Source organism: Sciurus carolinensis, chromosome 10, assembly GCF_902686445.1.
Source record: "Sciurus carolinensis chromosome 10, mSciCar1.2, whole genome shotgun sequence".
In the NCBI taxonomy this organism is placed as follows: Eukaryota; Metazoa; Chordata; class Mammalia; order Rodentia; family Sciuridae; genus Sciurus; species Sciurus carolinensis.
This window is the reverse complement of record NC_062222.1, coordinates 12057887-12083052: the sequence shown is the minus strand read 5'-3', so window position 1 is coordinate 12083052 and position 25166 is coordinate 12057887. Positions and strand designations below refer to the sequence as shown.

General features: G+C 33.3%; 2 protein-coding genes across 3 annotated transcripts in view; both read left to right on the top strand.

Moving 5' to 3' along the window:
- Positions 1-25166, top strand: part of Pabpc4l (poly(A) binding protein cytoplasmic 4 like) — a 121588-nt gene that overhangs the window by 13843 nt on the left and 82579 nt on the right. Inside the window, exon 3 of one of the 2 annotated variants that reach the window (XM_047565672.1) lies at positions 9809-9893. The exons of the other annotated variant lie outside the window; for it this stretch is intronic. The gene's annotated coding sequence lies outside the window, so the exon portion shown is untranslated. Of the gene's footprint in view, positions 1-9808; positions 9894-25166 lie in introns of those variants that run through there. 2 annotated transcript variants of the gene reach the window in all.
- On the top strand, positions 20090-20686 carry LOC124994854 (uncharacterized). The gene has a single exon (XM_047567129.1). It carries the CDS (start codon positions 20090-20092, stop codon positions 20684-20686), a length of 597 nt encoding a protein of 198 aa, XP_047423085.1.

Here is a 25166-nt window from a genome sequence, read left to right as displayed (position 1 = left end):
TTCTGTGTATCTACATTGATAGGAACACTTTGATAGATATGATGGTTTTGTTTGATCAATATTAATTTAAACCTGCTGAATATCCTCAGAGAGCTAATCAAGAAGGTAGAAAAATTTCCACACTAATGTTGTCAAGTGACAGTAGATTTGAGAGGTAATGAACATTATTTACTTAAAAAGAGAATGTTTTCCCTTATGCAATTACTGTTAGAGGAATCATTAACTATAACAAAAGCTCTACGAGTCAGCTAAACATATGTTTCATTCTATAATTTATACTTCTTCTTAACAGTATGTGATCCCTTGGGTCAAGATTACTTTAGAAATACAAAGAAGACCCTAAAACTAAATAATTTCTATTATAAAATGAACATGTAAATTATCTGCTAAATTACTTGTACTTAATTAGTAATTTTGCATAATGACATACATTCTCTTTGGGTCTCTTCAGTCTCCCACAGATAACACTCTACAAATGTTACTTAAGTCCCAATTACAGCACAAACCTTGTACAAGTGTGCTATTAATCTAACTATGCAAACATGCGTGATTCTGGTATTCCTTAGGCAAACCATAATCCAGTCTTTGTGCTAATGGGTACCTTGGCTCATTCTGGATGCTATACTTCTTAACTTGTTGTTTCTTACATGAGAGAATTAAAATTGTCAATATTTTGAAGTTTGTAAGTGGGTAACATATTACACAATTACTAGTGTCACTGGGCTTTTGTTTAAAAATTTAAATTGCAAAAATATTTAATGTTTGATCTAAAAACTCCTTCCTGGTAAGTGTTAAGGTAACATGTAAGACATAGCTGCTGTCAATCAAACTGCAATGTCCTTGAATTGTTTTAATCTTGTCATAATTTACTTTGATTCTTAAGCTATTACATAGAATTTACTCAGAGGGATAGTAATTTAGTTCAAATAAAAGGACAAAAACAAGAGCTATTTGTTTAACACATACTTTCGTGTTCATATACTGCATGGGAATGGAGCAGAGAGGGAAGCAGACAAAGTTTTCTTTCCCCAGGACTGTACCTCCAGATTACTTGTGTACATGGGCGTGAACTCTGTGTGCAAATATATTTAAAGGTGTGTGGAAGGAGAAGAGAAATGGATAATGACTAGCGTGACAAAAATAAAATATTACCAGAGTTTATAGGAGATAAGCAGGTTATTTGACAGAGGATGTCTGGAGTAGGTGTCCACTTTAAAGAGTCTAGAATCACCCGCCACTTTATACATAAATATGCAATCACTTTTACACAGCTTCACATATATCTATCTAACTTAACTCTTAGGTAAATTATGTGGAGATTGTATTTTATTTTGTTTGTAACTTAATAAAAAGTGATTTATCATTTTGGAAAATCATGGCACTTTCATATCACTTAATGATATTATGATTACTTGATCTGGATATTTTATGTGAAAAGATAAAACCCAATAGTAGCTGGGCTATTGGGCACAGTGGCACTCGCCTGTAATTCCAGTGACTCAGGAGACTAAGGTAGGAGGACCAGGAGTTCAAGGTCAGCCTCAGCAATTTAGGGAGGCCCTAAGCATCTCAGCGAGAAACTGTCTTTAAGAAAAATATAAAAAAGGGCTGGAGATGTGGCTCAGAGTTTTAGCACCCCTGCATTCAATCCCCACCTCAGCAAAAATTCAACCCAATAGTGTAATTGATTTTTAAAAATTTTAAGTAGAGTCTACCTCGACATTCTTATACAACCACAATTAATAGAAGTATATCATTGTAGGAGTTGGGTGGACATCCATTTAATTCAAATTTTAAAAAGAAACAGTAACTACATCATTGTGACTTTAAAAGATGTTTGAAAAGTTTTGTATGGTCTAACATTGGAATGTTTAAAAGCTTTTAAATCCAAAATAATCACAATATTTTTTTCCTAAGACAAACAAATAATGCAAAATAACTTTAAACAATATTGGAGAATAAGTAATCTTATCAAATATGTGTAAAGTTATTTGGATTAGGATGAAAGGAGATTCAAATGAAATAATTTATTCCTTTTCATTGAGCAAAGATCATTTTTAGATGAATTAGTGAGAAAGTAAAAGAAAATTAGATATATAAAAACTGCAGATGCCATATATAAACTTCAAAAGAAATGAAAAAAATCACAGAGGAAATGTCTTTTAGAAAACAGACTGTAATGCACAGAGTTTATCAATCTTCAAAAACTTTAAAATTAGTTCACAGGGGATTCAGGCATGGTGGCATACACCTATACGCCCATCTACTGGGGAGGCTGAGGAAAGAGGATTGCAAGTTCAAAGGTAGTCTCATCAACTTATTAAGAGCCTGAGCAACTTAGCAAGACCCTGCTCAAAATAAAAAGAGCTAAGGATGTGTCTCAGTGGTTAAGGGTCCCTGGGTTCAATCCCTGGTACCAAAAATAAACAGACAAACAAAGAAACAAATACAATAGTTCACAGGGACAAGTATTCCCTCTTCCAAAGACATTGCTTACACTGCTTCTCTAACAGATAAAGCACTGACTTGTGTTAATGGTAACATAGGTTTATGGCCAACCCAAAAAGGAAACAGCAGGTGTTTCAGCAAATTATTGCATTACATTCATCAACATCACTGAGTTGCCAAGAATCTTTGAAAAAGACCACAAACAGTGAAATCAGTGGGCTATTAATACATAAAATATAGAAAATTAATGTAAAATGCATAGCAATTTCTGGAATGATATATGATTTGGTAGACTTATATTTTATACATTGACCTAAATTGATGCTCCAAAGAAACTTGTTTTGAGTTTTTTTCCTATTTCGTAGAAGATTGAAAAGTATGACAAATAGTAGAAATTTTTCTAATATATTATTCTTAACATACATAAAAATGTAAAAATCATCCATATTGGCAGAGTAGCAGGGTTTCAATACAGGTAGCATTGTATAATGTTAAATCTAGTATAGAGATTTTTACAAAACTGTACATGACACAAAAAAATCCCTAATCATGAGAAATTTTAGTTTCCTAGGTTGGTTGAAACTTGCTAATGATAAATTTAAATATAACATTTGGAAATATGTTGCTATTATTTTGTTTCTATTAAAAATAATCATGACTTCAAGTCATTGCAAACTTGAAATATCAAATTGAGTGACTAATTTGTCAGTAATGAATATGGACTATGTTAATCAACAATTTGGAAGAAGAAGTCATTGATCTAGAAGATGACTTTGAAGCTTAAGAATCATATAATTAATTGAGTTATAAAGCATTTTGGATCCAGTTAAGAGTTTCATGCTCATTTCTTTGGAAAGAAGCTAAATTACAATTACATTTGCAGCTACAAATTAGTTTAAAATAATTTTAATTTGTTTGTATAATTACTGTAGAAAAACAACCATAAGAGGAAATTTGACATTTTTTTTCAGTTATAAGGAAATATGAACACTATCAAATTAACAGAGACTCATGGAAAATAGGGATCATATGGAAATTCATTAAGATTTGTTTTTAAGTATTTCACATTATTTTCTTCCTATAGATGTTTGAATTTAGTACAAAATGTTAAATCCTTAAATGACAATTAAATGTTGAAATTATTTATTGCTTTATTTTTTCTACTTTTACAACTATAATCTTATTACATACTAGGTGTGTCTAGTGGCTCTTTTAAAGGTCCTTGTTTCATTAATTTTAATTTTTAAAAATGTTTTTTTATTTGCTCATATATTAATAATCATGTTTCCTGCAAGTTTTTTTCTTTAATTTTAAGTACTATAGTACTTAAGTACTATAAATCTGGAAAAGTCAGAATAGCTGAAGGTAAGAGACATCAACAAATGCCAAGCCACACTTCAAAATAAAGGGAACTTCATATCTTCATTATCATATTTCCTTATTTGCTCCACCTCATGTTTGTGAATTTTCTTGGCATGCTACATTAGTTCTATTATTTCCCTTTTTATTGTTTTAAAATGTCTGGTGTTTACTTATCCTAACACAAGTGTTTGTTAAAATCTAATTACATCCTCTTCCTTCCTTCCCTCCTTTTCTTTCTCCCTTTCTTCCTTCCTTTTAGTCCATTTTGTACCAAAGTCTCTCTGCTCCGTGTCCTTAAGAATGAAGATGTTGGAAAAACACCTAAATGTATTGCACCACATGTAGCTTCACGTTTACTGGTCCCATCACTTTCCAGAAATTGGTTCTCATCCCTTTATTTGTTCAAATACCCTTGGCTTGGAGAGTTTGTGAGACACTCAGGGAAAGAACAACTTAGGGTTCTATCACAGCTCTCGTTAGGGGCTAACCTTTCTCTGTTCCAGTTTATCATATAATTTGATTGCATCCTCTGTAGTTTGGTAAAAATTGGACAAGTCATTTTGTTCATGTATTGGTGACTTCCATTTGAGGATGATTAGGTATTGTCATCTTAGTGGGATTTTCAACTTTTCTTTTTTAACAAAAAAGCGAAGTGTACAAACTCTTAAACCTATGGCATTTGGATTCAGGATGGAGTATTTTGGAGTATTTTTCAAGCTTATTTAACCAGATAGATTCCCTTACCATGGAACACCATGTTATTCCACTAACAACTTAAAAAAAAAAAAAAAACACAAAGAGGTAACATAAATGATGCATCAGGAAACTTAAGGTTAAATTAGAGATAACAGATTTTAGAAGAAAACAATAAATGGTCTTAGGCAGTAGAAATTTATGATCAAATCTCAAAAGACATATTTTATCCCCTTTAGAGAATCACTACCAACTTCAGGTGAGACATGGAATCTGATGTAGAATGAATACTGAATGAGATTTAGACAGAAAAAGGTGAAGGAAATAGGAATTCCTCGAGAAAGGAGCAGCACACAGAGAGGAAAGACAGTGGAGACTTCAGGAGAGAAAACTCTCATTCATTTATAAATTCCTTTATTCATTATTTATTTTCATATTCAATTTTGTGACCCAGAAAATGTTCTTTAAAAAATTGATTAAGAGTTTGGAATGTAGATCAGTGGTACAGTACTTACTTGCCAGGCATACCTGAGGCCCTAAGTTTTATCCCCAGCATCACAAAGAAAAACAATTAGATCAAGGTCAGGGAAAAGTAATATAAATATTTTCTATTGTGAAACCTTAAATATTTTCTAGAGTTGAAATTCTAATTTGTTTCTGAAGTTAATGTCAGCCCAAACTGGAAAGAGACTATCATTTACATAATTCTCAATATGAGATAGAAACAAAAACATATATGTCAGTATTGTATAATAAATATAGGTCGTCTTGTATTTTAAAGAAATGTTCTGCACATTAAGAAAAAAATTTGCTTTTCAAAGTATCAGTTAAAACAGTAATGGGTCTTATACATTTTTGTTATCCAAATATCAAGAATGTCATTAAAACCAAATCCAGTGAGAGGAATTCTGGGAGAAATGAAGTGAATACAGCATTTCATCTTAGCTGAAGTATTAAATCAGGTTTTTGTTTTGTTTTGCTTGATAAGTGTATGGAGAGGAAAATTTTTAAGAGAAGTTTCAGAGAAGGTATTTTTCTTGTCTTAGGATAGGTACAAGATATCACATTTTATGTCTGTGAGAATAAGAAGACAATACATTCTGCAACAAAATAATTCCTTTATCATAAAAACATGCACTGAAGAGTTTTATCTTTATCCACAGCACAATTGTTTTCTCTAGCCTATTTAAGAAATCCCACAAGATTGAATTATTTTGTACAGAAACACAAACAATGTACATGCTTTTATTAGACTAATGTATGTTTACATATTTAATGGGATAAAACATTTATACTCATATCTTAAGTGTACTAATACATACGTCCCTCATAATCTTGAAATTTCTTCCTAAACATCTTCAATCTTTCAATAGATGAAGACCAAAGAAAATGAGACCCCTAATTACTCAACTCTTGGTAATATAAAGCCAATTTTATGCTGATAAACATCTCTTGATATTCATTCATCTTTTCATTTATTCTCCTATATCAGTGTGACTTTTCTGTGTTTGGCATTGAAATATGTTGTGAGGGCTTGAAAGAAGAAGATTCTACACAAAAGTTAGAAATTGTTTGGTCCAATAAAATAAATATCATAAATATTTGAATGCTCTTTGTGTAGCCAAGTCTTCTTAATCCCTAATCTTGCCAATTCAGTTTGTGGCACCGATGATCTCATATATTTAGCACAGATTATATGAGACAATTTTGTAAATTTTTATATAACTCATAATATTAATACCAAAGGTGTTGGTCAAGTAAATGTAGCTAATTACATATATTATCTGCTGTGTATATATCAACTTGAAGACTTAATTAATCTTTCTCTTGTTTCATTCCACATGCTGCTTTTTAACAATATCTATAGATAGTTTTTATATAATGTGATTTTTCCCTTGATTGAATTAACATTTTGTGAGTAATCCAAGAAGAATCATATCCATTCAGAAAAAATACTGGTAAGAGCATTGTAAGACTGTGGACAATCTCAACATTTTTATCAACAGAGGTAATTTTTTCAGTTATTGAATCTGAGTGAGAAAGTATGTTTCTAAATGACGTTTAACTGTCTAAACAGGGGTGTGTTTGAACCAAACGAGTAAGAACTTGCAAGCTTACCACATCTTATCAGGGAGTTTGTCTTAAAAGATGTGCAACATGTATCAAGAAGAGCACGTAGTTCAGTTGAGTTGGTGATAAGTTCATGTGAAAGGTGGGAAAATGTGGTTGAATATATAATTCAGAGCTTTGGTTATTAAATGACTGGGATTTCCTGATGAGAATAAGCAATCAAGATGTTAATTTACTTATGTTGTTATGTTATCTATATAATAGCCTTTTTATTTCATAGTAAAATCAGTCAAACTTAAATAATAGAAATACTAAATATGTTTGATATAAATAAAGACAAAAAAGAATTGTAATGCATAGATAGAGGTTATTACAGTCTCCTATAGAGCACATGCCATGGAATTTTATTCAAACAAGAGTTTCATATTAGAAACTGTTCATAATAGAATCAATATTTTCTGTATCTTCTCCATCCCCTCACCCTGGCCCTCTTCCCCTTCCCTACTACTCCCTCTTCTAATGTCAGTTTTCTTTTATTGTGTTTAACATCCACCTATGAGTTAAAACATGCCCTGCTAGTCTTTGTCTAGCTTGTTTCACTTAACACAGTGACCTACGGTTTCATCCATTTTCATGCCCATATTACGATTTCATTTTTTATGGCTGATTAATATTACATTGTGTGTGTGTGTATATATATATATGTATATATATATGCCCTATTTTGTTTTATCCATTCACCTGTGGATGGGAGCCTAGACTGATCCATAACTTGGCTACTATGAACAGAACTATAATAAAAATGGGTATGCAGGTGTATCTTTGGTAGGCTAACTTCATTCCCTTTGGGTATAAACCCAGAAGTAGTATAGCTGTATCATCTTGTAGTTCGATTTTTGTTTTTTTGAGGACCTTCATGCTGTGTTGCATAGTAACTGTTTTAATTTATGTGCCCACCAACAGTGTATTAAGAGTTCCCTCTACCCTCACGCAGGCATGAGCATTTGTCATTTCCTGAGTTAGTGGAGTCTCTTTCGGGAAACCATTGCCAATGCTAATATCCTGAAGTAGTTCCCCTGTATTTCCTCTTCTAGTTTCAAACTTTCAGGTCTTACACAAAGACCCTTGATCTATTTTTTTTTATTATTATTATTCTTTTGTCCATGGTGAGAGACAGGGTTCTGTTTTCAGCTCACAACATCTCAATATCTAGTTTTCCCAGCACCAGCGTTGAAGCAGCTCTCTTCTCTGTACTGTACGTTTTTGTCACATTCATCAAGAATCAGGTGACTATAGATGGATGGGATTTTTCTGGGTCCTCTATTCTGTTTCATTGTTGCTCTACATATCTGTTTTTACGCCAGTACCATGCTTTTTTTTTTTCTTTTTACTATAGTTTTGTAGTATAATTTGAAGTTGGATATTGTGATGCCTCTAGCTTTGCTTTTTTGTTGTTCAGGCTATTCTAGATCCTTTGCTCTTTCAAATGAAATTTAGTATTGTTATGCTGTTTTCTCTGGATCTTTAAATATTTTTGATATTTGATTGAAGACAGCATTGAATCTGTCATTGAAGCTTATGGTAATATGGCTATTTAAACAACAGAGATTCTCCCAAACAATGAACAAGGGAGGTTTTACTATCTTCCAGACTCTTCCTCAATTTTTTCCTTTAATTATTAGTAATTTTTGTTGTAGAAGTCATTCTCCCAGATTAGGTTTATTCCTAGTTTTTTTTTTTTTTTTTTTCTTTCTGTTTTTGTGTTTTGTTTCTTTGATTTTTTGGGGGCTGTGGTCAATGTTAATGATTTATCATCAGCATGTTCATTATTTGTGTATAGAAAGTTTACAAATTATGGTATGTTGATTTCATATCCTTCTACTTGACTGATTTTATTTCAGTTCTAAGTGTCTTTCTAAGTAGAGAATCATGTCATCTGTAAACAGGGGTAACTTGATCTCCTCCTGTTATATTTTTATATACAAATCATTTTAATCATTCACATAGACAATTTTCCTTAATCCTCAAAGACAACTTTGCTCCTTCAGGGACCTGGTTCATTTTTCAAGACAAACCACAATTCACTACCTTCTTTTTCCATGTTGGAAATTGGCTAAAATTTTCAAATCCTCTTTTAGTTCTTGCAGCACTGATTTTTTTTTCTATGAAATCTATGTAATATGCAGAAAGTTGCAAAGACACATTTTAAATAAAGAAATATATATTCAAGTAAACTAGGAAACAATGTGGAAGTTTCTAAAACTATGTGGCCTTCAGTTAAGGTGAATTATATTTACATTAAATAGATATCATCACATAAGCAATTAATTTAATGGAACATAAACATAACATTTGAATGCTAGTTGAGTTCAAAATTGTGATTCATATTTTATCTCTTGTACTAATTGCCAATTTTTTCTGCAGCCTTAATGAAAGTTTGCATGGACAATATTCTTGGTCTGTTCTATTGAGGACACTGTCTACAAAGCATATTTATAAAGAATGTTCTTTGAAGATCAGGGCCAGCCCATTCACTCCAAGTGTGAAGAGTGATGACTCAGTATATTAAAACACTAAACGGAATGTGAAACGAACAAGTTTCATGTTGAAATTGATACTTTATATATATCTGATGCTGAAAACGTTATAAGCAAAAATGAAAGACAAACTATAATACAAATTACTTAAAAGAGACCTCATTATGTTAGAAAAAGTAGGGATCGTTGCTTCTCTTACATCCACCTTCATTCCTGTCTTTTTTACTGTATCTCTGTATAATAAAGTTTGTACGTCACTTACCTAGTACATCTCCCAATAGCCTATTTTAGCTATTTCCTGAAAATGTTACATGCTATTAAAAAACCTCAACCAGGAAAATAACAATCATATTTCATTATAGTTTTAATTCCTGCATGTATTTTCTTAATGCTCCAAAGCTGTTGTGTGAACCATCTACTTTAACTTGTATTCAAGATCTTGAATTAGCTTAAATATAAAACAGCAAACAGCTTTACTCTTTTTCCCTCCTTAGGAAATCTTTGAACCACTTGTGAAGCTACACTACAAATAGGAAACTAAATGTCAGATAAAATACCTTGTCATCCAGACATCCTAGCTTCTGCCCCTGTATTGTAACAACATTCATATTTTGCATATTAACTTTCGATTATCAAGACTAATACAAAACTTTTCCAGTATATTAAATAGCTCTTTTTCTTTCTCCTTGTTTGTGCAGTGACATGAGGGACTCTGGATGGAGAGGTGAAAATTACAACTTTTGATTTTGATGGAATTATTATCAATTTCTTTTGTGAAAGCACTACTTTCTTTGATAATACTTTTGCTCTAAAACACCAAAGCCTAAATATAGGCAGGTGAGTAACCATTTTGTGAATAAATGTAGGTGTAACATCACAATGAGCAAAACCTCTTATAACAATGACAATATTTTGCCTTGGATTCTGTAGATTTTCTCATTTACATTAATTCCATAAAGATTGAAGATATTAAAAGGCACATTACAAAATATTGCTTTATCAGATTCTTACAGATGCTGTAACAAAATACTGCAAACATGGTTGCTTAAAGCATTAAGAGTGCACACTGTCAGAGTTCTGGGGGCCTGAAATGTAAAGCCAAGCTGTCTGTAGGGCTGTGCTTCCTCTGGAGGCAGTAGGGAATAATCGTTCACTGTGTCTTCCTAGCTTCAAGTAACCCTAGCACTGCCTGGTATCTCTTGGCCTTCAGGCATATCACTCCAGTGTCTACCTCTGCCTGCCCGTGGCCATCTCCAATCCGTATGTCTATGTGTATGTCCTCTTCTACACTTCTAGGGAAGTCAGTCACTGAATTTAGGGCCCATCCTAATCTAGCATGACTCCATCTTAGTCACATCTGCAAAGAGCTTAATTCCAAATGAGGTTCCAGGTAGACATGAATTTTGAAGGGACAATACTCAATCTGTTCCAATTACCATTTAAAAATGTTTGATGCGTTTATTACATTTATAAAGCAGAGGAATAATGTCAACAAGGAAAAATTACCTAACAATGTGTCATGATGTTTTTGTGCACATTATTGGATGCTGGTGACACTGTTTTATAATTTTTGGGTGAAATTAAAAATGGTTCAAGAACAGTATGGAATGAAGTCATGCAAAGGTTTTCTGTAACACATTTACATCAACCATTTTCCCAAGGGTAGATGTTGTACATTGAACAAGTTCTTAGGTTACTGGAGACTTAATGACATTATGAATATATTCAGTGATCAAATTAATTTTGAAAATTAGCTGTAAAAAGTTTCATCGAACTAATGTTGATGAAACAATTATAAAATGATAGTATTTAAATTTTTCAAACTGAGTCATTCATATAGGTCAAAACATACTGTAAAAGGAAAAAAGAAATTTCATTTCAATGAAATAGTAATATTAAAGGTTTGAGGCAACTGTAGACTAAATATGAGTCATTCATGTTATGCATTAATCTTTAGCAATCAAAACAAACTATAGTAGCAAAATCACATCCACTGGAATGGCTATTATAAAAGGAAAGCTAATAGCAACTATTGACAAGGATGTGGAGATAGTGACATTCTCATTTAATGTGGATGGAATAGCCACGGTGGAAAGGGGTTTGAGATTTAAAAAAAAAAAAAAAAGAAAAAACACATGAATAGAGCAAATCCTCCAGTCATACTATGTATGGGCATATGCCCAGGAGAAATGAAAACATATTTAAAAATCTATAAAACAGAAGAACATAAAAAAAGAGAGAGGAGAAGAGAAAGGAAGGAAAGAAGAAAGGAGGGAGAGAAGAAGGGAGGGAGAGAGGAAGGGAGAAAGAAAGAAACAAGCAAGAAGCAAGTTGAGGGTAAGAATGCTCAAACTGAAGGACAAAGAGAAAAAAAAAAAATCTCAAAAGCACCCGGGTAGGAGGCAAAATAACTTCAAAAGAACTTTTTTTTTTAAAAATAACTGAATGAATATACCCAATTAAAGTAACATTTTAAAAAAGTGAAATGAATATTACTTCTGACAAAAGAAAAAAATATTGCCAGCAAGCTTGTAATATTAAAAGAAGGCGTTACCAGAAAAAGAAAACTACATTAAATCCTTGGATGATACATAGTTCATCTCTTCTGGATGGATAATTCTGAATGAGCAAGAGAGTTTTAAGTCTTCCTTCAGCTTGACTACACTTTAGACTTGTTCTTCCTGGTTAGAGGTACCTGGACTGCCTTTTCTTGGAGTAACTGCTTTAGGAGACTTTCAATCACAGATTATTTTTCTGCTTCTTTGAAATGTATGTAAATCTTCTCCCAGACACCTGTCAGATTTATTTCCAAGGGAAGGTCTTTGTGAAGAAAGACCTGGAATAATTCATTTGAAATATAAACATCAAAGAATGCTTACCCCTATCTCCCAGTCTCCATGGGAGGATAGGAGCCCAAGCTCAACGGAAACATTTAGCAAACTCAATAGCATGATCACAAAGAAAAGCAACTACAAATTCAGAATAACTCAATGTGGAGGTGAGTTCTCTCTCCTGCCTTGCCACTTTAACTTTATCTAGGACAACTTTTGCTTTGACAGGGTGCAAGTATGTATTATCCCTCTGGGTCTGCAGTACCGCAAGCAGCAATTCTATTCAATGGGAAACAAATCAATTATTTATTATATCAGAACCAGACTCAGTGCTTTGGAACAAGAGTAAGGTGGTGCAATAATGAACACAAGGTCAGTGGAATTCTTTGGCACAAATACCTATAAACTTCTGATAAAAGAATGGAGTGAATACTAATAATATTTCTGATAAGCAGAATGCTATGGCTGAGTAACTTCTCACTATTGATCCCTGTGATGCAGTTAAGTAAATCTTGCTTTTGTAGTAAAATTTGACTTTGGACTAGAGGTCCCTTTATGCAGGAACATACTAAGAATCCCATTCAACATAAAATTATTAACTCAACTTACTTATTTTGGGTTCCTCGTTCCAGTAAAACAAGTAAAACAATAAGCAAAAGAAATGTTAGTATCCTGGTAGGAACAACTGGTCACACTGTCATGAGATGATAAGGTCACTGCTGTGTACTGGAGGTAAAGGTAGGTATGTCTGGAGCTAAAGAAATTCCTTGAGGTACATCTTATTGCTTCCACTGAGTCAAAATTTTAAATGCAGTACTTGGAATATAGCTCAGTGGTAGAGCACTTGCCTAGTATGCATGAGGTCCTTAGTTCCATCTCTGGCACCCCCAGGTAGGTAAATAAATAACTGGTAATTCCAGTCTACACAATCTGACAAAGGCAACTGATTACCAAAAGATAAGAATCTTCAGGTATGCAAGTACAATATTTCTCACTGGGCAAGTCCTCAAGGGTAGCTGAATTGCTGAGACAAATTAATGGAAGTCTAGGCCAAGAGCACAAGAGGGATATAAAAACTGTCAGCCATAGCCAAACTCAAGACCCACCACAAACGTAGTTGCTGAAGTTGGTGCTACTAATTTATTGGTTTAGTTTTTGTTTTAAAAGCTTTAAGACCAACATGTAAGAATTAGTGACATCAAGTGGACTGTGAATTTATTGTTAAGTCCTAGGGGAAACAATGTAAGAAAAAGACAGGAGCATGTATCCCAAAGCCTTGCCCAGATAATTCAAGTAGTATATCAGGGAGAATTTCCAAGTGCCAGTCTCTGCATGTCTGTACCTGAGGCCTATTTTTCTGGAAATCGAGAAGACTGATCTCTGTGCACTCTGAGGACCAAAAATGACTAAAGAATTCACAACAATCTGGGAACAGTCCTCCACTAATGAGTTTGGGATTTTACGGATAAAAATGCCAGGTTCTTTGCTCTCGAATGAGTTAATTGTGAGATGTGTGTGTGTGTTTGTGTGTGTGTGTGTCCATTTATGTATAATATATTATATATGATTTTATATATATAATCATATTTTATTATATATGCATACATGTGTGTGTGTGTGTGTGTGTGTGTGTGTGTGTGTGTATTAACCTTTTTTCCAGGGTTTCCTCAAGGGAGGAAATCTCAATTATCTATCATGCTAGATGACTATAATATAACCTTTGTGATTATTTTTTCTTTCCTATCGTTTTCTCACAATTGACATCTGAACTCCAAACAATTGTTGGCACTCAAACTGTAATCTTAATACCTAGTTCTAGGACACACACGTGAACACATGCACAAACCACTCCTCATGATTTCTGATGGTTGACCAAAGGAGGGTGTAATTTCTCAGTCTCCATTTTATGCACAATGGTAGTCGCTGGTATAATTTTTTGTAGGATCCTGATAGAATGGTATATCCAGAGTAAATTTAACTTTCCTATATCTATTTTAATTAATATATGAAGTGAATGTGTACCTTTTAGAAAGCATAAATATTACTCGATTATCTACTTGACCGTAGATGCCTAGATTAATTTCTCAATTTTCATTCTTCCATCTCTAGTGTCAGCTACATTGTTAATCCTCTAGTAATGGATGTGATCAAAAGTAATTCTTGGAATTAAAAGTTTAAATATCATGTTACATTTGTTGAGGAACATTGTTTGGGTTTAAATTCAAACTGAGAATAAGACCCAAGCAAGAATATTTTTCATCTGTTTTTTTCAAAGTATTAATATTTCATTAATTTTATTAATTTTAGTTACAAAATCGATGGAACAGAGTTTTAGATTTTGCTAGCATGAAATTAAAAATGTGGAATTAGAAGTTACTGCCTTCTAACAGTTACAAGCTGGAATTTGTAATTCAAATACAAATGAAATAAACAGTGCAGTTAACATGACAAGCGCTTATCTGAGGGATGAAAGTGCATTATTTTGTAATGATAATGCCTCCCTTGTATTCTTTATCAAGATGAAAATAATGTGAACTTCACTGATTTGATTATGTTCCTGACTTTCACTTATTCTTTCACAAAAAGTTTCTTGTAGACAAGAAAATTTTTTCAGACTTTTAAAATCACTTATGGCATTTAAAATTAATATTTAATTATATTAATTTTTTTTCATTTTATGTAATATTTTGAACATTAAACTTGAGAATCTTTTAGGTGGAATTTAAATCCATTTGTCCTCATTATGTCACCTATGCAATGTATCCATGTTAGTGATCAGGGAATTCAAAGGATTACACAAAATCTTTTTATCTAGTAATTTATATTTAATTAATATAACCATTTAGTGATTTTTACAGTTGTCTTAATGTTATAAAAATATAAATGAAGTCAAGATTGACCCAAAATAAAGCTATCCTCATTTTGACTGATATAATTTACTGATGAAACATGCATGTACTTGTCACCAATGTTAATATCCAAATTAAAATATTTTCTTAATACAAAACAAATCCACAGCTCTATCACCACATCTCACAAAAGTTGAGATATCAACTAACCCTTGATTGCTGTCTAAATATTATCACGCATTCACTGCCATGTTCAATACAAAGGGATATGGTTGTTGTTGCAGAACCACTTTTTAGATAATTTCTTCAATCAGCAATTTAAATTCCCAAGATAACATCTTTGCAACTAATAGCAGGGATATACCCATTTGATATAATGGTTATAATAGATATTTATTATAGGCCTAAAGAATTATACTGTCTGTGAAATGCTATTGTGGAAAAATGTTACTCTTTTATGTAAATAGACCTTTCAAGAAGTACTAGAAGTCTGTTTTTCCTAAATGCTAGTGTAGTTTCTAGCAAGTCTCAGAGACCAAAAGTAAAACTACTTGGTCCTCCCGTATTTTTTTCCCATGACCCTCACACTTTTTCCCATGACCTTCAGAGAACTCTGGGATTATTAGCATAACATTTTCCCACCTCTTAGGGCTCCTTTTATGCTTCAATAGCCTCATTTGCATTTGGCTTACTCACTCAGCAATACTGCAGAACCTCACAGAGAGAAATAAGCTGTATATAGTCAGAAAAACTCAGCGATAGCTCTGGATTTGCTTTTAAAAATGTCTCTATTTTCATTCCTGGCAGTATCCTTCTGGGACTTATCTCTTTTCCTTTTTTCATTGCTCATGTTAGCCTACTTTTCTCCTCATATTTTAATTCCACATCTTTCCCCCTAAACAGGAGTAAAGTCTGTGATCACTTTCATCCTGTTTCCTTTCTTTTTGGAAACCCTTTGTTCCATTCAAATAATATTTTTTCATAGACAGTCTATCTTTGGAATTATTTTCTAACAACTTGAAGTGACTGACTGTCGGATGAGCTTGTCAAGGCACAAGAGTGCACTATAACTAAATACTAATTATACTGTGCAAAGAGCAAGCAATTTGTTTACTTGGTTCTGCAAGCACTCAAGGGTACTATGGAAAGTTAAAGCATTGATGTTAAAATCATTTCAAATAACTTCAGACTGCCTCCTATCAGGCATTTTATGTTTTGTTCTTCACAGAAGTTTTAATTAGATGGATCAAAGTTGGTTCTCAAATTATAAATATGAAAAAAATGAAAAGAGTCAGCATGAATTTTTACACAAACAAGCGCAGAATGATTCAGATTAGAAGGGGGAAAAAAACTAAAAGATGCAATTTAGATTAAAAATAATTTTAACATAATTGAATTGAGATATGCAAATATATTTTGAAAACTGTCTGATGAAAGTGAATCTAAAAGCAGATCCTGAATCACAGCAGGGTCCTTAGTATAATAGAGAAGTCGATGAGAAAAATAATTATAACTGTAAATCCATAGTTTTTAGTGGGTATGAAGAAGTATTTCTTTCAAGTAAACAAGGCTTCACTGCTTTTTAAGCCAGTGGGCAATGGCTTAGAGCAAGCTCATTAGACTGTTTCATTTTTCTGTGTTCCTGTCTCAGTTGGATGACAATTTAATTATGAATGTGATGAATTGTGACATGGATACACATATATAAAAAGTAAATTTGCATCTTTTAAATTGTAATTTGTAATCAATTATATTGATGGCAATAAATACACAGATAATATTTATTAGCTAAGGGTACCCATGAAAAATATAAGTAGAAGTTATATTTTATGTGCTAACAATTGGAGAATACAGGGATAATGCCTACCACAATTATGCAAAACTACTAAATTCTTTCTTTTGCAAAGTTTTTGCTAACCTGTGAAGTAATTTTTATGATCAAAGAATTTTATGAATATTTTCAGGGGAATTTTATAGTGATCTTGAATACTGCAAAGAAAAAGGTAACCTAGCATGTTTTTAAAATAAGTGTTGAATCCTGATGTGACATGACATTCAAATCTTGTACTAGATCAGCCTTTGACTGAGAGGTTACTTTAGGGATTAAGGCATATGATCTTTTCAAATATAATCAATTGTTATCAGAAGACCTATTTTGCATATTTCTTTTGAAACGTTTCAGTTGTCATGAATAAAATATGCAGGTGAAATGTATACATAATAAAACTAGAGATCTTAGAAGCCCAAACCCTCCTATTTGTCTAGTTTTAGAAAATACAAAAGAGTAATGAACAGAAATTTAGCTATGTTTGTGAAATTTCATAAAAGCAACTAAACAGACTTTTAAAAAAGTTTTTTAATTTAATTATAATGATATAATATTAAAAACATTTGGAGTTTCCCTAACCCTTTAGCAAATTACTGTGTATTTTTAACTTACTTATGAACTTGGATTGATTCAGAATTATAGTGCTTAAATCTTTTTCTTTCAGCTGATTTATTTGTGATACATCATTTGAAACTATAATGGATGGAGACACAAAGAATTATGCCTAGCAATATATTTGTTTAGAAACCAAAACTTATGAGTAAATTTAGATGCAGTGATTTTTTTTGGCACAATATGATACAATAAGAAATTTGTACTTCATTTCTACACTTGGTTTTTGGCACAGGGTTTCTAAAAAGATTTGTAATGGAATTATGGAGACATCTTTTTTTTTTTTTTCTAATATTTACTCTTCTACCAACCCTGGTTCCTGATACAGGGGTTCTAAAGCCCTAGTAATCTCTTGAGTAATGGGACTACCAAGAACAGTTTACACAGAGATTCTTAATCCCTCTTATTTCCTGAGTGATAGGGATGTCTTTTGTTCTATCGTGACTCTTCGTGGCTTCAGGATAGAGACCATGTATTAGAAAGAACTCGAGATGATCAGAATCTCAGGACTTCAAGTTCCATGCCACTCTCTGGGGAGGATAGGAGGCTTCAGATTGAGTTAAGAGCCCATCATCCCTACATGAGGAAGTCTCCATGAAATCTCAACACGGGGTTCAGAGCCCTGCTGCCTTGATGAATGTATCCATGTGCTGCCAGGGTGGTGCACCCCAACTACAGGGGGATATGAGTTCCTGAGCTCGGGATTCTTTGGACCTCATCTTACATAGTTGTTCATCCTATGCTCACTTGTATCATTTTATAATGTCCTGTATGATAAACTGGTGAGTAAATGTGAGTTCTGTGAGCCATTATAGAACATTACCGCACATGAGAAGCAGGTTGTAGAACCCACCAAATAGCACCAACTGTCACAACAACATGGATGTTCTAGGTTTCTGCTACAAGCAGACAAATGAAAAGGAAAACACAACATACAAAAATCTTCAGGAAATAGCGAAAGCATTGTTAAGGGGGCAATTTACATGTAAACTTACACAACTGATTTTTTATTACTAAATAAGAAAAACAATCTCAAGTCAAAAATCAAACTTTATATCCTGTGGAACTAGGTAAAGAACAACCAAAAAGCAAAGTCAGCAGAAGAATAAAATCCTAAAGATTAGAACAGAGATAAATAAAATCTAGAATTGGTCTTTCAAAAAGATCAATAATATTGACAACCTTTTTGTTAGATTGATTAAGATAAAAAGAGAGAGGACAAATAATTAAAATCAGAATGTAAATGGGAATATTGTTCTAATTTTTCATAAAGAATAAAAGATATAAGGAAGTCCTCTGAACATCTCTATGCCATCAAAATAGGTAACCAAGATGAAAGATCCAATTTTCTAGAAATGTACAAACTACCAAAACAAAATTGTGATGAAATTAAAAAATCACAATAGACCTATCAGTAGTAAAGGAGATTGGGTCAGTTATCAATAACTTCCAAAAAAGCTTAGGAGCAGATGGTGTTACTAGCATTATACAAGGCACTTGAAGAAGCAACACATCAACTCTTCTCAAAATTTTCCAAATAACTGAAGATATAGAATACTCCCTAACTTATTATATTAGATCACCATTACCCTGAAACCAAACCAAGACAAGGACACTTTTAAGAGAAGAAAATACAGACCAGTATCCTTGATGAATATTAATGCCAATATCCTCAACAATATACTAGCAAAATGAATTCTACAGCACATTCAAAGAAAAATATACCATGATTGAGTACACTTGTTCTTAGAATGCAAGAGTAGGTCAACACATGAAAATGGATCAATCTAATGCATAACATTAAAGGAACAAAGTTATAAAGAAATGCATGATCATCTCAATTCATGCAAAAAAAGCATTTGATAAAATTCAACTATTTCTCATAATAAAAACACAAAACCAATGGGAAATGGAAGAAAATTACCTCAACATAATAAAAGTCATATATAAAAAATCCTCTGCTACCATTAGGTGAAAGGCTAAACCTTCTTTTCTGTCAGAAGGTCAGGAGCAAGATAAGGATGCCTACCTTTGATACAGTATGGTTCTAGATATTCTATTCAGAGCAATTTGGCAAATAAAAAATAAATAAATAAAAGATATCCAATATGGAAAGGAAGAAGTAAAAGTATCTCTATTCACAGATGACAGCATTTAATCTTAAAGATTCCTCTAAAAGATTAGAACTAATCAACAAAATCAGCAAATTTGCAGGATAAAACACTTGTACAAAAATCAGTTGTTTCTGCATATTAACAGGGGACAATTGGAAAAGAAAATTAAGAAAACAATTCTGTTTATGATACCATAAAAATACCTTGGACTAAACTAAATCAAATATAGGAAAAAAATTGAAAACTGAAAACTATAAAATGTTTCTGAACATAATTTAAAAAGACCCCAATAGGTAGTTGCGCTCCAGCCGTTCATCTTGTGAGCACGCGCACTCCTAAGGATGCGCACTCCTAAGGATACGAAATATGAAATCTGTAGACCAAGAAGAACAACCCAAGGACTCTATTTTTGAAGGTCATTAAAGTTTAGATAAGTCTAGAAGAAAGATCAGAGATCAACCCACCTGTTACATCTATGACAGCTGGGGATGCATCATTAGAAAGATTAACAGTACTGATTACGTCCCTTAGCATTTGACTCTCGGTCCTTTTGTTCCAAGCTCCTTATTCCTGAGAAACTGGCTGGGGTCAGCAAAGTAGGTCAAAGAAAACCCTTAGTGGCAGAGGTTGGAAATTACCTTTCTCCATCCCCAAGCATGTCACTGATGACTTGAACATATCACTAGATACTCATGATACATAGGACAGATGTCACCCCTGGAATAATTACCTTCTGAAAAGAAGTATGGAATCATCATTAGAGCCATCAGAGGGAACATCTCAAAGTCACATTTCTAAGATTTTACAAGATCCAGCTGTGCCTCTGGTCCAGAGAGGAAAGTTGGACTCACTTCCAAAGAAGCATAGGCATCCTAAGAAGGGTATAAAGGCAAAGAGAATGAAAAAGAGAAAGAAGAAGGAGAAAACGAAGGCCCAGTGCCCCCCCAGTCTTCCAATACCTTTGGCACCATCACAAAGTGAAGAAGGTGCAACTGTAGATAAAATACCAGCCATAGTCAGTGCCCAAGATGATCCTGCCTTTCACCATGAGGACAGGGTACAGAGGCAGCAGGACAAGAGTCCCTGTGTGATGGATCTGGAATGTCAGATTCAATCCTGTGATCTCTCACAGGAACCTGGGCCTTCTTCTCCTACAGTGACGTCCTTGGCATCACCACCACTCTGCTTTGGTCATTTCCTAAGCTGTGTCCGTCAAACCTTCTCAAAGTCTAAGAAAAGGAAACTTTGCAGAAGAAAGAGCAGCAACCAAGCTGAAGCAGGAGGTGATGCTAAAGTTCCAAGACCTGATCGGCTAAGCAGTCTGGGTCCAAACAAAGTATAGCCTCACCAAAGCCTGCAGCAAGATGAAATTGATACAGCTTTTGCTCATGTTTGGCTTTATAGTTTTTTCTATATGTCATTGTTCCTGATAGTTGCTTTCAACTCTGTCAAAAGATAATTGCTTTTATGCTGAGATTCACAAGTCTAAAGAGGAAGTAAAAGCAAAGTCAAAGTTAACTTTGTTTTGAACTCTATACCCAGTGATGGGATTACTTCCTTCTTCCTTCACATTAGTCTGAAATGGGATTCCCTTTTGTGTTTACCAAAATTCAAGTGTATTTCACTCATGTATTCAGCCAGGTTAGTTTTGCCTGAGTTCTCTGAGAATGGGAAGCCATACAAATCTGTCATTTTGAGTAGTCTCCTCCAATATTGACAACCATGTTGCTACTCCTCATATCCCACTTCTCTCCTTCTTTTCACCTTTGGCTGGAGATTTATTTGCATTTTTAACTTTCAGTGCTTGGTTGAAATTCTGCCACTTATTTTCTAATTTGAATAATAACCCTCAGGGTGTGGTGGTTGCTTCTGTTCTCTGATGGATACAACTATGTCCTCTTCTATCTCTAACCAATGTTTGTTTTCCTTTTGGCCACTTGTTAGTAAGATGCTTGACTTTTCCTTCTGATGTGCCTTTGGTGTTTTTTTTAAATCCTTGTGTATTGAAAACAGTCATCCAAGGCAATGTTCCTTCCTTGTCTTTCTTTAGTCAGGCTTTCACAGAACTCTGAGTTCCTTGTGCAAATCCTGAAGAAGATAAACATACTTTTAAAAGTTCATTATCGTTTCATTTTACTCTTCTGTTGTGCTAGGTTAGTCCTCTTGCTAGTATATAAAATAAGAGTTTATTTTATTCGTTGTTGGGGACTGAACCCAGAATACTAACTAAGCAGGTACTCTACCACGAGCTATATCCCAGCCCAAAATAGGAGTTTAAATTAATCTTATACCTTCTTTTGATAAAGTGTGTTTAAGAAAAATTTAGGAGATTCGGTGTAGCTTTCATTAGCTGTTATTTACTGTGTATCCCAGTTTCCCAACTCATGTAAGAAAAATAAATAAAAATACAAAAATGTAAAAAAAAAAAAAAAAACCCCAATAGACTTAATATTCTTAAAATTTCAATATTCAAAGTGATGTACAGATTCCACACAATGCCTATAAAAACACCAATGATTTTGTTTATTGCAGAAATGGAAGAAGCCATTCCAAAATCACATGGTATATTAAAGGAAATACAAATACTCAAAACAACCTTTGAAAGCTGCTCAACCTCCTGAACCTCTAGAAAATTTAAGTAAAATCACAATGAGATTCTATGTCACAATAGTACCAAAAGAAGCAGAAGAGAGGAAGGAGAGAAATTGAATCACTTCTGGATTTCTAGAGAGAATGTAGAATAGTATAGCTGTTGTGGAAAACAGTATTGTCACTGCTGAAAAAAAATGAAATTGCTACCAATCCGGCAATTCTCTCTCTTAATATACATCTGAAAGAATTGAAGGTAGGAACATGGAGAGATATTTGTATTGTGTATTGAGCTGCTATAAACATTGATGTGGCTGTGTCACTGTACTATGTTGATTTTTACAGCCAAAAGGCTGTAGGAGTGGGATAGCCGGATCAAATGGTGGTTCCATTCCAAGTTTTCTGAGGAATCTCCACACTGCTTTTCTATAATGGTTGCACCAATTTTCATTTCCATCAGCAATGTTAGGAGTTTACCTTTTCCCCCACATCCTTGCCAACATTTATTATTGCTTGTATTCTTGATAATTGCCATTCTTATTTAAGTGAGATTAAATCCTGGAGTAGTTTTGATTTGCATTTCTCTAATTGGTAGAGATATTCAGTATATTTTTTTAAAAAAGAAAAAGATATATTTTATGCCAATATTCATAGCCATATTATTCACAATAGCTAAAAGATAGAGATAAAACAAGTGTCCATTGCAGGATGAAAGCATAAATAAAATATATAAGATATGTCTTTACAACCAATGAAATATATTTAGACTTGAAAAGGAGATCCCCACACATGCTACAACATATGTAGACCTTGTAGATATTATTTTAAGTGAAATAAGCCAGATACAAAAGGAAGAAATATTTTAGGATTCCATTTCTATAAGGTACCCAGAGTAGTTAAATTCAAAGAAACAGAAAGAAGAATGGTCAGTGTCAGGGGCTGGGAGGAGGGAGAATGCATAGAGAATTGAGTTTTGAAAGGTAAATAGAGTTATGGAGATAGATGAAGTTATGGGTGCCTTCATGTGACACGTAAAGTGATAGGACTGTATACTTAAAAATGGCAAAATATTTTTAAATACTATATTGTACATATCTTACCACATTTAAAATAGTTTTAAAAGAGATAAGGATAAAAATGAAGTGAGATTATGATGTGCAGAGAAGAAGGGAGGGGAGCAGTGAAGAGCTGGTAAATGAAGCTGAAAGCAAAATAAAAGAAGAAACAAAAGATAGGATAGTGTGTGAGGAGTTAGGCTTTATTTGGAAACAAGTTATGCAGAATAAAATTGTTATTGACTTTTTAAAAATTAAAACTCAAAACACTACTACTTTCACAAATTCTTTAGAGTCTGGAAGTAGAAAATGTAGGACTCACATGGAATTTATTTTGCAGCAGCTTCGGACCCAAACTCCTTCCAGCTTTCTGTTTTATCATCTCTCTGTATGACTCTTCCACTCATGGTCCAGCCAAAATCCATGGACGCAGGAGCAAGAAATGGGAGAGGAAGGAGGGGCAGGGAACTTCTCAGTAGTGCTACTCAACCTCCATTTATGATTTGACCTGAAATTAAGCACATGGCAGTACCCATCTGAAAAGGGTGCTGGGGAAAGTATTTTTCACTCTATTTGTTTGTACCTACCTGAAAATGCTATTATCATGGCAAAAAGCAATGGCTAGCAATTTCTGCCAAACAGAAGTAACAGAGATGAACATAAAAGTAAACAAGACCCATAGGGGCATATAAAGTACCTTCAGAAACAATCTCTTTCTTGCCACAGAAGAGGAAGCTGGATTTTGGATTTCTTTCCAAGATCTTCCTCATGTTCATTGACATGGGGCCACACTAGCCTGCTTCCTGTTCCTGAATGTTATGGGTCCTTTTCTTCCGTGAGCCTGTGCACACATGGACAATGCCTGGCATGTTCCTTCCTAGTTCTTTGCAGAACTGGCTCATAACCATCCCTAAATTATCACCTCTATCCCTCTGTAGCTGCTTCCTAGTTTCTTTATTCTTTTTTAGATGGGGTTGCCAGATTTAGCAAGTGAAAATATGGGACAACTTCCTAATTAGAATTTCGTTTAAACAATGCAATAAATACCATGCAATATTTGGGTCATACATATGCAAAAGATTTTATAAAACTTATGCAAAATGATTTAAAAACAAAAGCCCTATTCATTGCTTATCTGAAATTCAAATTTTACTTGCTAATTTTTATTTATCTGGTATCACTATCTTTAGAGCCATGTTTCTAAATCTACAGTTATTTATTTATATCCTTCTTTACATATTGTCTGTCTTTCCTTCCAAAACAAAAATTTCCTAAAGAGTTAATCAATGAAACATTTTTTTTCTTTTTAAAAATGTTTTTATCAATGTGTTATAGCTATACATAGTATTAGGGTTCATTTTGACATAATCATACATTCATGGAATATAATTTGCTCCATTTTAGACTCTAGTACTTTCCTCTTTTTCTCCCCTTCCTCTTCTCTACTTTCTTCCATTTATTTACTGATTTTTTTATGTTGGTGCTTTATAGATATACATAAAGGTGAACTGTGGTATATTCATATATATACATAGCATTGTTTGGTCAATTTCATTCCACAGTGAATTCCTCCTCTTCCCTCTCCATTTTAAACCTACAAATAAAAGAAAAACATGACTGTTTGTTGAACGAGTAAAATAAGGCTGTACCTACTGCCAACTCTCAAAAAGATGGTTAGTATTCAGCTGGTGTCGAATCCTCTTTTGATTTCCTTTAACTTACTTCTGCCACCAGACTCCTTGGTCTTCATGTAAAATGGATTTAAATATCTCTATTAATGATTTCATGTTTAAAATAATCAACATTTCCCCCCTCAATGTGTTTCCTGTTTCCTATTTCTATCTGATGTTTTCTGCAGTAAAATATCTGAAAGTGTTTCTAAAAAATTTTGATGAAGATCATTCCAGAAAAGTTTGATCATTTTGTTTTACTGAGCAAGGGCTGTTTAAAAATAGGATTGCAAATTTGAGGACAACCTCAGCAACTGAATGAGGCACCAAGCAAGTTAGAAAGACCCTATCTCAAAATAAAAACCTAAAAATGTCTGGGGATGTAACTCACTGGAAAAGCACTCCTGGGTTCAATCTTGAATACCAAAATAATGGTGATGATAAAAATAATAACACCTCAATATTCTAAATAGAATAATAGTAAAGAAAAGAGCTCATCTTTTCACAC

Excerpts from the sequence above, each read along its gene's own strand:
- LOC124994854 (XM_047567129.1), top strand. The coding sequence starts at position 20,090 with ATGGAATCATCATTAGAGCCATCAGAGGGAACATCTCAAAGTCACATT.